Source organism: Formica exsecta, unplaced genomic scaffold, assembly GCF_003651465.1.
Source record: "Formica exsecta isolate Colony F162 unplaced genomic scaffold, ASM365146v1 scaffold26, whole genome shotgun sequence".
In the NCBI taxonomy this organism is placed as follows: Eukaryota; Metazoa; Arthropoda; class Insecta; order Hymenoptera; family Formicidae; genus Formica; species Formica exsecta.
In genome coordinates this window covers 170,437-185,742 of record NW_021849866.1, presented here as the reverse complement: position 1 = coordinate 185,742, position 15,306 = coordinate 170,437, and the positions used below count along the sequence as shown (strand labels likewise).

Sequence of the window (15,306 nt, the reverse complement as noted above, 5' to 3'; positions counted from 1 at the left end):
ACTTCCATATGGACCATATGGATAATCATCATAAATAATAAAAATGAAACTAATAAAAGTTTATCTATATTTTGTTTTCCTCGTTTTAAAAATGATACATTGTAATACATATTAATCAATTACTTCCATATGGATAATCATCATAAATAATAAAAATGAAACTAATAAAAGTTTATCTATATTTTGTTTTCCTCGTTTTAAAAATAAAATAAATGATACATTGTATAGCTACTTGAAATAAACTGTACATATCGATAGTAATTTAGAGAGATATTTCATTGATTTAATAAATAATTTATTTCAATTCGTGATCAAAAGTTAATGATCTTTTATGTTGTGTTCCACACAGGCAAAGCCCAGCATTGTAAGTAATTTAATTTATACGCCTGTTATATGTAGAATGTTCTATTTTCTTTTTCCTTGAAAGAATGTGATGCTGTTATCAAAAAAATTTGTTCTTCTTTGATGTTATATTTTTGCAAAAAAAGCATGCAATATATAAGTATCAGTAAAGATCTTGTTTGTAATATTTTTGGCTTGTTTCATATCTTTTCATCTCATTTGCAATATTTTTGGCTTGTTTCATATTTTTCTAAACTTATTATAAATTTATGCAAAATTGCATACACACAATGGTTGAAAATTTACACAACAGCTATTTTTAATGTCTTTTACGATTTTAAAAATATGCTTGATAACATTGTATTTTATGAGCATTGCTGTATCTTTTGTATATTAGGGCACTCACACCGACCTAGTAGTACAAATAGTTTTGATCGCAGAATCTATGCGATTGCAAGCCATGATGGCCACCTATGGTATTCAGACACAAACGCCACATGAAGTTGAGCCCGTTCAGATTCTTTCATCCACTCAGTTAGTGAAGGTTTATCAAAAGCTAGGAGTGAATAAGAAGCTAAATCTCCAAGGACGACCCGCGCGACCTATAGGTTCTCTAGGTACAAGTAAGGTATGTGTGATGAAGGGTTCTGTATTTTTTTCCACTAAAGAGAGAGAGAGAGAGAGACGTGTTTCTATAAGCAATAATACATAATGATGTAAAATGTGTAAAATAAAATACAATATTAAAAAATATTAATTACAATATTAAATAATATTAAATAATATATAAAGTAATACAATAATTAAATATCTTGACAGATAAATTCTTTTTTTTTTTACATGAGCAGGTGTATAGAGTCTGTGGTATGACGGTACTCTGTTATCCTTTAATCTTCGAGGTGTCCGAGTTTTATTTGTACAGAGACATGGCTTTACTGATCGATGATATTAAAACGGAATTGCAATTCGTGGGCAAATATTGGCGTCTCTCCGGCCGACCCACCGTATGTCTCTTGATACGAGAGGAACATATGCGGTAAGTTCGCACACTTGCAGTAAGTTATTTATATACGTAAATGGGTCGTAATTGTGTCTTATTTTTGTAAAAATTTGCCTAGAGATCCGCAATTTAAAAAGATGTTGGACCTCTTTGCGATGTTGAAAAAAGGCTACTGCGATAAGACGAAAGTACGCATCGGCCGTCTACAAAATCTGATTTCATCATCTTGCATTGGTAATGTACATAAGATTGATTTTTCTGAGCATAAAAGATAACGGATAATTTACAAGAAATTAGACTTATAAAATTTTAAATCTTGCATTTAGCGCAATTCTTCAACTGGCGATATTAATATTCTATATAATAATATTTCCTCTCTCTCTCTCTTTTTTTTTTTTTTTTTTTTTATAATAATAAAAATATATGAAATAACTTTTGAAATGTAATATAACATTTATTATCAGCAAAATTCCATCGAACAGATGATTTTTGCGCTATGATTGCATACGATATCATATGATAATATTATAATTCAGATTACTTATATATATATAGAGCATTTGGACTTTGTAAATACAATGGAAACAGATCTGGATCTAACGCAGTTTAGACAACTGCAGCATGATTATATTGGTTATCAAAGTCTCACGGATGTTCCAAAAGCCATCGCTTACGCAGAAGATGTCAATGACTATTCTGTAAGAAAATTGTTTTAAAATTACACAGTTAATTCCTAATCGAATAAACATGTAAGCGATAGTAATATATTTTTCAGCATATGATAAATGAACCTCTGAGCAATATATTAAACGAACTTCGCAATAGCATTGGCTTATATGCCAAGTGTCAACTATATGGTATCCTGATAAAACGAGAAGGAATTAATTATGAAATTAACGGAACGACAGGTATTTTGTATTTTTCTTTCCTCTCTCATTTTCTTCGACTTTATCTTTCGTTCATGATTTTTGACTCTGTAGTTAATCGTAATTTTTCATCATTTTTCAGTTCGTGATAATTTGAGATCGTTATATCAACAAGCTGGATCCTTAAGATTTTGGATAGCTGTACGTTACTGCAGCAGTTTGTTGAATCATACGGTGGACAGCATCAGTCCTTTTATTACTGGTGTACTAGTCAAGGGAAAGCAGGTATCAATAGAGAGTATACAGACTCTAAATTTAATTTTTTAATTCAATTGGAGCTTATCGCCAATGCGGTATTAGATCGCAGTGGGAGTGATCGGGCAGGAAGAAACGGTGTTCGACAAACCGATGACACCGGCTGAAATACAATCAGTGATGTATTCCACGATACAACCGCACAATGCGGTGCAAGCTGTGCTTCAACAAGAGATTCTGCTGTATTGCGGCAGACTTATTGGTACTAATCCAGAGATGTTTAAAGGCATACTAAAAATACGTATCGGGTAAGGTATCGTTTTTTATAATATTCTCGATTCTACAAAAAAAAAAAATAAAAAGCTTAATCGCCATTTGAATGACGTTTAGATGGTTCTTGGAAGCGATAAAGCTCTACTTGCAAATGTTCGTGAAGAACGCCAAGCCGGTCGAGAATTATAGTCCTTATGAAATTCGGCAGTTTCTTATTAAAGTATTGACTGTCAAGGAATGGGCCCATACAGAAAAGTATATTGTTTGCTTTATATTATAAACTTGTAATGCTTTTTGATGATAATATTTATCGTATTGCTGGTATTAAGTCTGACAGTGCTTGGCCGCCGGAAAATTGAGGGTTGCTTATGTAGAGTGCCGGCACACTTTTATAATCAAGTATGGGAGGTTTTGATGCGCTGCCCCGGTGGTATCGTAGTGAACGGACGCGAATTGCCTCAACAGCCTACCGTGTCCAGTATGACACGTTCCGAGATCACGTTTGCTCTACTCGTGGAGTCCTTACTACATCACATACAGATGCCGGAATACCGTCAGATCGTAGTTGAGGTGAGCGATTTTAACAAATATTATTGAGCTGTCTCTCCATTTTTTCTTTTCTGTCTACTTATTTACTTGACTGCAAACATATAAAATACAAGAAATTCGGACACTGAATTAAAAAAAAAAAAAAAAACTTAATAGGAGACCGTAGCTACTAATGTTTACATTTCATATAAAAAAGAAATGCTTTTACTATATGATTACAGCTGTTGAGTATTGTATCGACCATCTTGCTTCGAAATCCGGAATTAAGTTTTCAGAAACAGCTGCATCTCAACCAGCTTGTGGAAGATAGTTTCATCATGTACTGCAAGGTAATATAAATATTATAATGTATTTTTTTTTTTTTTTTTAAACCTTTGCCATATGTTCACAGGATCACAATTTATCAAATATCGATGATAAATCGTCCTTTTTCTCTGCACATTATTCGGTGACCACGGGATATCTTGCTAGGGCCGTAGTCAACAATGTTCTTACTGGTGGTTGCGTGACTACTATTGTAGATCCCAGCGATGTCATCGAATCGCCCCGAGAAATGTGTAAAATTACATAACGATACGAGTCGGTTATCAAGGAGGCTAAAGATTTGAGAAAGATTATTATTTATAATATTAGTAAAAAAGTATCACATGTAGAGGCGTGTAATATAGCTCGCTATGTATATATGTATTATCAGGTTCGTAGATAAAGCACGGCGATGATATAAAGCGCCAATCAAGTTTCAATGCAAAGCTTTCGCTCTCTCTCAGATATATAGTATATGTATATTTTAAAATATCTTTACATTCAAACAGATATACATATTCTATACAAAAATTGTATAATTGTATGAAGTATATGTGATTGCAGATAAAAGTCATCTCTTGGCGAAATTCATGTCCATTGCGCGACCGGAACGTTGTATGTTGTTAATATTGGCTTTGATCCTAGATGCGACAGTGCCCATTTCTGTCGCGACGACCAGTTGTTTCCTATAACAAATGCCACATTTTAATCGAACTAACATTCAATAATGTCCAAACTTATTTTTTATATATTATATATTTATTTCGCAAAGATGTATGTACGCATTTGAGCGCGAAACATGTCTAATCGTGTACCTGATAAAATCCTTGTTGTACGAATTATTTTGGATTTCCTTTTTCTCTTCCTCGCGGTACATTTTCACATTTTTCTCTCTCTCTTTATCGCGCCACGCTGCGTTTGCCATCATTTCTTGTCGCCGTTGTTCCTTTTCCTTCTCGGTAAGGCTCGGTTTTGCTTTCGGTCTATATTTTGCTTCTTTTCTATCCTCTTTCAATTTCATGCGATTAATATCGGAGGTAGATTTAGATCTTTCGCTATTCGATATCTGTAAAATCAAATATTTTAAGTTAATTTTAATTATGACATGAACGAGACGCGTTTTCATACACGTCTTCATCGAATAATAATATATATTTTTTAAAAATACATATTTTTTTAAAGATTTTTTTTAAAGATGATTTGAGAGCTCTCTCTCATATTTCATAAAAACTATCTGTTGATGTTATTTATAAAACTGACTTTTTATTAAGATCCATCACTCACTATTATATCGTTTCGTTTTACCGCAGAGTATTTTTTTTCATTTTTGTAATTATCCTTTGAGCTATCTCTTTGCATATCGCTTTGCTCGTATCGCTGTTTATAATTCAAATTATATTCTTCCTCATGCTTTCTACTTCTCTCATACTTTGGATCTCTATATTTGCTCAATGTTCTTTTCCTAATTCGTTCATTGTCTATCTTTATATCATCTTTCGAACCTTTTCTATCATATTCCTTTTTATTATCTTTCTTCTCATGTTGAGTGACATTTTCACTACTAGTGCTCTCAGTACTATCACTGCTGCTGTCACTATCGCTTGTATGTTTCTTTTGTTTTTTTCGCCGTTTGTGTCGCCTTATCTTAACAGAAACGTCGTCGTTACTGCTGTCTGATTCGCTTTCCGAATCGTGACTATGCTTTTTTGATTTTTTCTTTCGTTTATATTTGATTTTTTTCATCGATTTTAGCAAATCTTTTTCGCTAATATTATCTTTTAATTGTTTATATTTAGTTACTAGCAACTTATCCAATTCAACCTCGTCCTCACTGCTATCTTTCCGCTTTGACTTTTTCTTTTTTTTCTCACTTTTGCTTTTACGCGACTGCTGTTCCAGCTGTAAATTATACACACGTGTAAATAAATATTTCACACAAGAAAGTAAAAAGATGAAATATCAATGTTCACTTACTAATTCTTTAAGTTGCTTCAGTTTGACAGGATTTTTCAAGAGCTGACTCCTACTTTCCAGTTCTTTTTTCTTGATGGTGTATAGAGGATCCTCTTGCATTTTTCTAACCAGATCTACTTGCTCATTACCAGAGAAAAATCGCAATGAAGGTGGAATGCATTCTAATGGCAAAATAAAAATGATCATAGTATCATATAAGTTTTATTAATTACCATATAAACATGAATATAACTTTACCATATTCAACATGATTTTTTGGTACTTTAATCAATTCTGCCTCTTTCTCTGCCTGTTGCATTTGTTCAAAGGCCTTGTCAACTGGCCTGCCCAGTAGATACTCTTCTCTATTGACCATTTGATTCGGCCCTTTGTACATCCAATCCAATTTCTTTTCATCCTTCTTTTCTATCACACCTTGTTCCATAGCATACTTTGTCATATCCTCTCGATCTTTCTCCATTTCGATCTGCCTCTTTAATTCGGCTATCCTTTTATTTTCTTGATTGTTTTGCTGCTCCGCTTTCCTTACCTTCTCCATGTTTTTCATAGTAGATGGATGCCATGACTTCTTCAGATTCTACAGAAGAATTTTGTCTTTATTAGTCGAAAAGTATGGCAAACATGATGTCTGGTTTTTGCATTGTTTTATAATAAATTATTACCAAATCTCCGCCTCCCATTTTGCCGTATTAAATGTAACACTAATGCTTACTATATATAAAATTCACACTGAAACTATTATCGATATTAATACATAGTCGCACTTATTGAGAAAAAAATGTTGAGTTTTTATGATGAGAGTTCTATAAAACATATATAAATATTATTTCCATTTTTCTCTATTCCAATTCCTCACACTTCTAACTTTTATTTAGGTTAATTGAAATTATACACAAAGGCCAAAGAAAGGAGATTTCTCTCTTGTGAGCATATATCATACATTCTCTAGAATGTGTTCAGAATATAAAGAAATATGATATAATATGGCGGCAATAGAATTGCCCAGCCAATCAGAAACGGTGTTCAATGTCCGAATTTCAATAGTAGTTGGCAATCATGTTACTTTTATATTTGGGATCACTCCTGATTGGTCAAAGAATATTTGAATCGTTGCGCACATCCACGGAAACATTACATTTATTTTATTGCATCGTGAACCTTCTCGGATCGCAGATTTTTCAATGTTTTCGGTAATCATAATTGTTAATTTATATAATATATTGATACTTTTCTTGCTAATGTGTATAAATGTAATGGAGAACATATAAATATCTCGTAAATACATAACAGAAAAAGATGTATTAAAAGATATAAAAGATTAAAGAAGATTATGAGTATCCGCGATGATTGTTATCTTGCTATTTATTTTTATAATTTATTCAAATATACCTATAAATTCATGCCAGTAACCATATATTACGTTAAAGAATCAATTCTTCTTTTATCTATTTATAAAATCATATATATGTGAAAGATTACATATCTTTCTAAGAATAACTGATATAACAGTTTATAAATATAACGGACACATATTCCAAGCAGAAGAGAAAATCACAATAATATCAAAATGATATCATAACGACTATCAAAAGTCATTATGATATTATTTCGATGTCATTTTGATGTCATCTTGATGTCATTTGATATTATTATGATTTTCTGTTCTGCTTGGGATATATATGCGCGCGTGTACGTGACACGTATTATCGAGCATATTTATTTAAAGCACACAATAAGTAAAAAAATAATAATAAATATATTTTTTTAATTCTGCTTCTCTCTCTCTCTCTCTCTTTCTCTGATTCGTTGAATTGAAAATAATGTCTCCGTATAAACGAAAATGTTAATAATATTTGTCGTTTTTACTACTTTGTGAAACTATGTTATATATGACATTGTAGATCATTGTCAATTATCCTGTGTATTTTGTCCTGTAGGTTTTATTAGTGTCAATTCGTACAAACAGAATAATGTTGCCGTTATCGAGGAAGGAAATCAGCAAGGAAAAAGACATAAATATGCGCAGTCGCTTCTAATACTGAGTTAATCCGTTGTTATGTACAAATGGAATTTTTTACAGTAATATTGCGCAGAAAAGGAAAGTTCTGAAGGTACGTCTACAAAATTACTATACAAAACATTATATGTATATATACATAATATTTATATTTTTATTATTATTTTTAAACAACAGAAAAAGATTTAATTTAAAAGTAATAAAATGTATATATACTTACAAGATATATCGGTGATATTTTTTTCATTATCTGATTTAACATATCCCTTTTCTCTACGAGTTGCGTGAACCGATTTATAAAATCGTATGCCTGACGATTTTTATGCTTGTATTCTACATATTATCCTGAAACATTCTCGTAAAAAACTTGATGACATCTCAACCTGTATATATGGAATGAAAAAGAAATTCAAATTTTGGATGTAAATATAAACATGCACACACACCCAAAGCATTTTTAAAAGAATTTCTTCCAAAAGTTTTTTCTCCAATACCGAAACTTATTCTCTTCTAATATGCAGTTAGATTTGATTCCAAAAGCCGCTGACATAATTATATCCGTTGTGAACTTATTGTTCTTTTTTTGACAGATTATTCTAATATTCTAATATCTAAAAATATTCTTCAAAGAGAATAAAAGTTTTAAAAAATCTTTCTTTTAAATCCATCTTTTATATCGATGTAACCTTTTGGTTGAGCTGTGCTCTTTAAATTTTTTGCGAATTCTCCGCCGCATACCAGATTAATGTTATTTTCGATATTGAAAAAGATCGTGCTATTGTTATAATAATATCACCCCGCGTGCATGACGCGTGAAATCTCCCGAGACAAAAACAGGTGAGCTCGATGCCCGCAATGCATGCAACACGGTGCATCAAACTGCATTGACATAAAATTTTGCTGTTTACGCAATTTCTCATTTTAATTATTTTATTTATACGACAGTTTCCGCGACGATTTATTTGTTTCGTTAAATTCACGATAATTATACTCAATATTTAATAAAAGCGCCTAAAAAATGGGCAATAAACATTCCATTATCAGTAATAAACTTTGGACATGGGATTTAAAAAAATGCATTCATAGGCATTTTAGACATAGACTGTAATCGAATGTTTGGAAACTCAGTGTCTTTTTATTCATTTATATTAAATTTTATAAATACAAAAACAATAATAAATTTTTGTACAACTTTCACAACGTTTTAAAATTAAGAAAGGGCCCCTGCTTGTACTTCGAAATAGGTTGCTCTCGTGTTCTTCGATTTTGCGAGAAAAGATTCTCGAATGATAATCCTAATAACAAACGCAATGAAATGAATGCGTAGCGAAATGATGTTTTGTTTTTTCCTTACGAAAATGATATACTTGTATATGTAATCAGTTCTACACGCCAGCTAGAATAGAATAATATTTTGTCTCGCCGGCATGTACGGTTTTACAATCGTAAAAAAATAATAATTAATAATATTAATAAAATAATAATAAGGACAATAATGATAATTAATAATAATAATAATGATAGTGTAATCGCAATAATAATAAAATAATATTTAATAATAGGCATTATATATACTAACAGTAGTGACGTCATTACTCTATTATTTTTCTTTTTCGTCATTAATGTAATACTTAATATATATAATTAACGCTCGATTCGCATTACACCACGCGGTTTACATTCGCCATAACAATTATCATATATTAGGGAGCAATTAAAGTCCCTCTTTAAATGTTAAAATTTTGAAAACTTTAAAATGAACCCAAAATAAATATAAATTAACAAGCCTCCTTTATCCCTTCTTCGCGTTAGTTTCCGAATTTTAGCTTCAAAATTGTTGCGATCTCATGTTGTACGAATATCATATTACGTTATTTTATTAAACAGAAGCGTTACGTATTCGCGGAAGGATGTCATTCGAAATCGGGCGATCTTAAAATTACGATTGCACTGTTATCAACGCTAAAAGCATTGAGAGAATAACGAGAATGAGCCGCGCGGTGTATTCTCGCAGCAATCGCGAATATAATGTATAGTACACGATACAAGAGTTATGCTACTCGTTATTATTATATAAGATGAACGCATATATGTACACGCATGTTATGGTAGCCAGGCGTCGCGAGCGGACATGTGTATTATTACTATCAGTGTCGTTTGCGGCGAAACTCTGTTTGACAGATTAATTTGTATGCATTCAGTTGGGGCGTATCAAAGAGAACAAAAACTCGGTAGCAATTATATTCCGTGGAAACTGACGTTTACGGAATCTAGGATTATTAATTTTGTGATGAATGTGATTAAAATAAAATACATGTATAGAGAAAAATAGAGTCATTTTATGAAATACAAAGTCTCTGAAAATATGATCCGAAAAACTCAGCATTTGTGAAATATAGAATCATCCAGGAAATTTAGGATTTATTTAAACTATAGATATAGAATTTTTTTCATCTACGATCTAGAGAATTTGCATTAAGTTTCTGCAAAGTCATGCGAGATTAGTTTGCGACAATAAAAAAAAAACACAAAGATTTTGGCAGATGTCTTTCTGTCAAACGGATTTTCACATTGTAATAGTATAATGTATAGAGTAATATAAAATGTGTTGTTGTATAGTTTCGCATCACACTAGCATGCATGTGCACATATACGCTTGTACTGGCAGTGGGCTCGGCTCCGCTCAATACTCTGATACTATGGAGTTTTTATCACAGAGATATTAAATTGTTTGGTGCACTTTTTTCTCCCTTCCTACCCTTATTCTTCTCTATCATTTCTTTTTTTTTCGCAGACTGTAATCCTTTTTTTTTCTTATAATTCCGCAGCGGTATCGTCTGGCTACTCTGATTAATATGTTACACACTAATTTTCACGCACTAAATAACCGCACTAAGATCGATTTCGAATCCTCACAAAAGCGATAAACAATATCGACGATACCATCAAAGACCGATTTCCTTCTTTACCTTTTCGCCAACTAGATTTGTCGTCCTTGTACGTTTTATATAAGCTGTCTATATATCTATATATATAAATATGCAATAATATATCCGAAAGCCCACTAATATTGTAGCTTTTCGGGAGCTAAATTCAAAAGTTTTCCAAAGATCCATGACGACCAATTTCGCCAAATATTTAAATAACTTTGATCTTGGTTTAATGGTTTAATATTTTGAACCTCTATATTTTTCTAGAATTACGATTGAAAGGCGGCAAATAGAATAAATTGGATTGGGATTAACCGACGAAGTTGACGAAATTGGCCTCTGATGTTCGAGAATATATCTAAATTTCCTGATGAGTTGTCGACGGATAAAATTCGCCCGTCCGGTCCAAACATCCGAGATTCCAGTGGCGTCATCGTCGAGCAACGTCGAGGTAAGTTTTTATTTAATACTTATAATAAAAACATGAAGCGATTAACACGCACAATGCCAATTGTTACTTAATAATTTAAGCAGCATAAATCAATTTTTAAAAATAATGATAATTCGGAAAATAAAATTCTCTATACTCTCTACATTGAGGATTACATATATAAAAAATAGTTTCTCAGATCTTTGATGATCTTAAATCTTCGGGAGGATTAAAATTTTCAGATGAATCGTAGAAATTGTATAATCCCACATTCACATTATGCCTGTCATCTTTATAAAATTTAAATATCAAATTGCAAAAAATAATTTATACGCTAAAAAATGACTTTTACTTATCGCACATGTTTATCGTCTACTTTTATTCAGCCGATAAATATTCAACCGATGACAACGACGATTAACAGTCACTAGGAGCCACCTGTTTGCAACCGGATTATGACGCTAACGACGTAGACTGACGTCAGTCTTGTTAAGGCTGGCAAGAGATTAGATATTCGACCTTCGCGAATGCATCCGAAAGACGAATTGATCGGCACGAGTTAGACAATTACACAGGACAAACATACGACGTCAAAAATTAGGCCCAAAAGCGGGCGAATAAATTATTCGAAAAACACGGGTGCACGGATCGTCGTTTGCGTGCGGCGATGATATAATATGCACGGATGTCAGAGTTACAATTCCTCGCCTCGCTTTGCTCAACGAGCGAACGTTAACGGCCAACTCCCTCCTATATTATATTGGTCGGTAATTACGTAATAGTATTTATTGGCCGTAACATTCGGCAGTTGTGTAGCTAGCGATGTATTTATATTTCGAAACATTGGCATTTATATATATGTACTTTTAATTAGTTTGTACATTGATCACTGAGCGCTATATTGCTGGCAATAGCTGCCGTATATAAAGCCAGTTTAAAATAGCTAAATGCTATAGGTATCAGTACATTTTTTCTATAAGTATCTCTATTTTTTAATATTATATATTGCAGTATGGCCTGCAGTAGCCAATAGCAAATTCTTTCTTGTTTAAATAAAACGTTAAAACTCTCTCTCTCTTCCTTCGATACCTATGATATTTAGCTGCTACATACGAGTCAATGTTAAAACAATGTAACTCCAAGAAAAAAAAAAGCCTTTGTTTTGGGAAAATCGTACAGCAACCAAGCCGCGCGATATTATTCAAGGCAAGAAGATCGCTATCTTGAAAGTCTCTTGAATTTGATAAAAATGCATTCACTTAATTAATTTAATTTAATTTAATTCTGCCTGTAAAACTGTTATCCATCCGTTGATCCGGTCAACGACCTAGGTTAATGACTGCTATGTGTATTTAATAACCGTTTAAATTTCGAGGAGGAAGAAAAATACACACGCTAAGAAAAATAATATTTTTGCGTCAACAAAATTCCAATCTTTCGCTAAATTCTAATACATTGGTGGATAAATTTCACAGATTGATAGGATAAAATTTCAATAGATTGATAGAATTCGACCGATACATTATTAAGAAAAAAAAAAAAAAAAAAAAAAAAAAAAATGCCATTTAAAATATATATATATAACGTATAAATGAATTAAAAGATATAAATATATAACTTAAACAAAACATAAAATGTAATGAGCTTTTAAGAAGAAAAAATATGCTTAATCTTTCTAATTTTCAAAAAAAAAGAAAACTTTTTCATTCTTTCTCTAATTAATAAAATTCCCTTTTTTGAATTATTTCAGTTTTCTAAAAAATTTACTTTTATGAAATTATATTGTTTTAATATCGAGCACATATATACAATACGTTCGCGCAGTTACTTCACCGAGCACGCTTGCGATCGACGCGATTCTCTCGATCAAAGAATATCCAGTCTCTTTCTTTGTCTTTTACATCCTCCGACATATACATTACAAGCCTCGAAGACTGAGAGACTATCGAACAGGTGGAGAAGGTAGCCGCAAACATATTGTCGTCCGTAAACTATTAGGAAAATACACATAGTCCATGACGGACTACACGGATTAATTAGTAGTATCAATTAAGTAACAAGCGCGATTACTGTCGATTGTCGAGCTGACTTGACGCGATCAGCTCTCTTTTGACCGTATGGACTGTGAATAGAAAGATAAAATGCTGACGAGCTGCAATACACTCGCATCACGTTTCGCGTTAAGATTCGCCAAAGAGAAGAATGCGAGTTCCTCCCTTCGGTCCATTTCTCGGAAACAACTGGACCGCCACCGTGCTGCCCAGATACAGTTTCTCGCTCATCGCGATCGCTGAATTAAAAAGTCCGTTTGTTTATGCGCTTTGCGATTATCACTCGATGTCGGAAAACCAGTGGAATCCGCGAAGATGCCCAAGATTTGTTCTTCAGCTTGTCCTAGAAGCCGAAGAAGCCGGATTGCTTCAACTTTCGTTTCTCAATGCCACCGGATAGACACCTTCCGGGAGATCCGTTCTTCTAGTTTCCAGAGTCACGTGGTCTTCGCGAAGCGAAGACTGTCATGGGCTTCAGCATATTCACTATGAAGCTCGCGCGAATTGAATGACGGAGTTTTGCCTCTGCGAAGCCGCGATTAGGCCGTTGTTACTTCTATACTCGCTCTCCATGGACTGGAGTATCATCTTGCTGCGCTTTCTGGGCGGCAGAATCAGCGTTTCCCGCGGCGGAATTGCCAAATCTAATGCCAGATCGGGTGACGACGCTGGGCTCTCGGGATTGCTGCTGGGCGGCGTGAGTAAGGGGTCCCGGTCGATCTTGACGATCCCAACACCATCGTACTCCTGCCTTTGACGTTCCTCCTCGACCGCTTCCAGCGCGGCCTCAACTCTGCGACGCGCATCGTTACCTGGCAAATTAAGTAGAGACGAGCAATCAGCGGTGTCGAGGCCAACGCCGCCATTAGGAGTTAAACCAAAACTGGTATACGCCGGTTCGGGATAAAAGAATACGTGGTGGTGATGAGTCGCCGGTTCCAGCGGCGTGCTCACGACTACGCTCGCCTGAAAACGCTCCTCGATGCTGCCGAGGACGGTTTCCGCCGTGTTGGCGGGCGGCGCCGTCACCGGTTGCGAATACTGCTGTTCCCTGTTGCCAGAATACAAATAATACGCCAAGTCGCGTTGAACGGCATAAGGACTCGTCGTCGAATCTGGATAGGCCTCTTCAGTCTTCATATGATTCTCCTTGTCGTCGGCGGTAGCAGCGGCGGCGGCGGCGGCGGCGGCGATACCGAGTAGACTCGGGCTTGCCGGAACAAGACGGGCGGCCGAACCGAGACTGCTACCGAGACCGCCCACCGCGTCACCGGTGCCAACCTGAGAGATTTCAATGTCCGGCTCGATCGGCGAGCCGATCGGCACCGATGGCGAGGAGATGCCGCTGTCGGTGATGGTCGAGGTGAGGGACGTCGGTGATTCCGGGTGCTTCTTGATGTGCAGCTCCATTGTCTTTTTCGAGTTGAAGGTCTCATTGCAGATCGTACACTTGTATACCTTCTCACCGTAGTGCGAGACTTGGTGCAGCTTGAGCACGTGGTTGTAGCCGAATGCCTTGCGGCATATCTCACAGGTATAGGGCTTCTCGCCGGTGTGGGTGCGCGTGTGCACCTTCAATTGCTTCGAACAGGTGAAACCCTTCTTGCACGACTCGCACACGTACGGCTTCTCGCCGGTGTGCGTGCGCATGTGTATCACCAGCTGGCCGCTCTGTATAAACGTCTTGGCGCATACACTGCACTTGTGCGGTCGTTCGCCGGTATGGATGCGCATGTGACGGTGCAATTTGCCACTGTGTTCGAACGCGCGGCCGCACACGTCGCATTTGTACGGCCGTTCCTTCGTGTGGATGCGCCGGTGCACGCTGAGGTTCTCCTTCACCGAAAACGATTTGCTGCAATACTCGCACTGATACGGCTTCTCGCCGGTGTGGGTGCGAAAGTGCCGCGTCAACCGCGCCGGTACGGCGAACGTTTTGCCGCAGACGTTGCAGCGATACGGATCTTCGCCCTCCTTGCCGTGAGACCTCAAGTGACTCTGGTACACGCTCTTCTGCGCAAAGTTCTTCCGACAAACCAGACATTGGTACTTTCCGGTGCAATCCGCCGTTGTTGGACAAGTAGAGTCCGTGCTCTCCACGCCGTTACATCTCGAAGTGGCAAATATCGTTAGATCCGGACTGCACACCAGACTCTTCACCGAGTTCGTTGTTTCCATCCCGCCGCCCGGTGCCGGCCTCGTCCCCGATCCCGGCCCCGGCCCTGGTCCCGGCATCGATATCGCTGAATTTGCCATGGATTCCGTTTGATAGTAGCCCAACATTGAAGACTTGGGAGACTGGAACTAAAACAAAAA

The 15,306-nt window shown here is 35.6% G+C and overlaps 2 protein-coding genes across 5 annotated transcripts in view; one reads left to right on the top strand and one right to left on the bottom strand.

The window, feature by feature from the left end:
- Positions 1-4,407, top strand: part of LOC115236655 (probable phosphorylase b kinase regulatory subunit beta) — an 8,453-nt gene extending 4,046 nt beyond the window's left edge. Inside the window, exons 7-18 of one of the 4 annotated variants that reach the window (XM_029809243.1) lie at positions 350-364; positions 740-970; positions 1,191-1,378; positions 1,461-1,576; positions 1,898-2,040; positions 2,118-2,250; positions 2,351-2,493; positions 2,569-2,771; positions 2,854-2,991; positions 3,066-3,306; positions 3,507-3,614; positions 3,677-4,407. In XM_029809243.1, the coding sequence (XP_029665103.1) occupies positions 350-364; positions 740-970; positions 1,191-1,378; positions 1,461-1,576; positions 1,898-2,040; positions 2,118-2,250; positions 2,351-2,493; positions 2,569-2,771; positions 2,854-2,991; positions 3,066-3,306; positions 3,507-3,614; positions 3,677-3,856 (1,839 nt within the window). In that variant the 3' untranslated portion in view covers positions 3,857-4,407. Of the gene's footprint in view, positions 1-349; positions 365-739; positions 971-1,190; positions 1,379-1,460; positions 1,577-1,897; positions 2,041-2,117; positions 2,251-2,350; positions 2,494-2,568; positions 2,772-2,853; positions 2,992-3,065; positions 3,307-3,506; positions 3,615-3,676 lie in introns of those variants that run through there. The other 3 variants (XM_029809244.1, XR_003884222.1, XR_003884223.1) reach the window with 3 other exon arrangements.
- LOC115236654 (ankyrin repeat domain-containing protein 12-like) overlaps positions 3,659-15,306 on the bottom strand; it is a 16,231-nt gene continuing 4,583 nt past the window's right edge. Inside the window, exons 2-8 of the mRNA XM_029809242.1 lie at positions 13,478-15,294; positions 6,225-6,249; positions 5,800-6,139; positions 5,563-5,723; positions 4,873-5,487; positions 4,404-4,654; positions 3,659-4,274 (exon numbers count right to left, since the gene is read on the bottom strand). Coding sequence (XP_029665102.1) covers positions 4,160-4,274; positions 4,404-4,654; positions 4,873-5,487; positions 5,563-5,723; positions 5,800-6,139; positions 6,225-6,249; positions 13,478-15,273 — 3,303 coding nt within the window. The 5' untranslated portion in view covers positions 15,274-15,294 and the 3' untranslated portion in view covers positions 3,659-4,159. The remainder of the gene's footprint in view (positions 4,275-4,403; positions 4,655-4,872; positions 5,488-5,562; positions 5,724-5,799; positions 6,140-6,224; positions 6,250-13,477; positions 15,295-15,306) is intronic.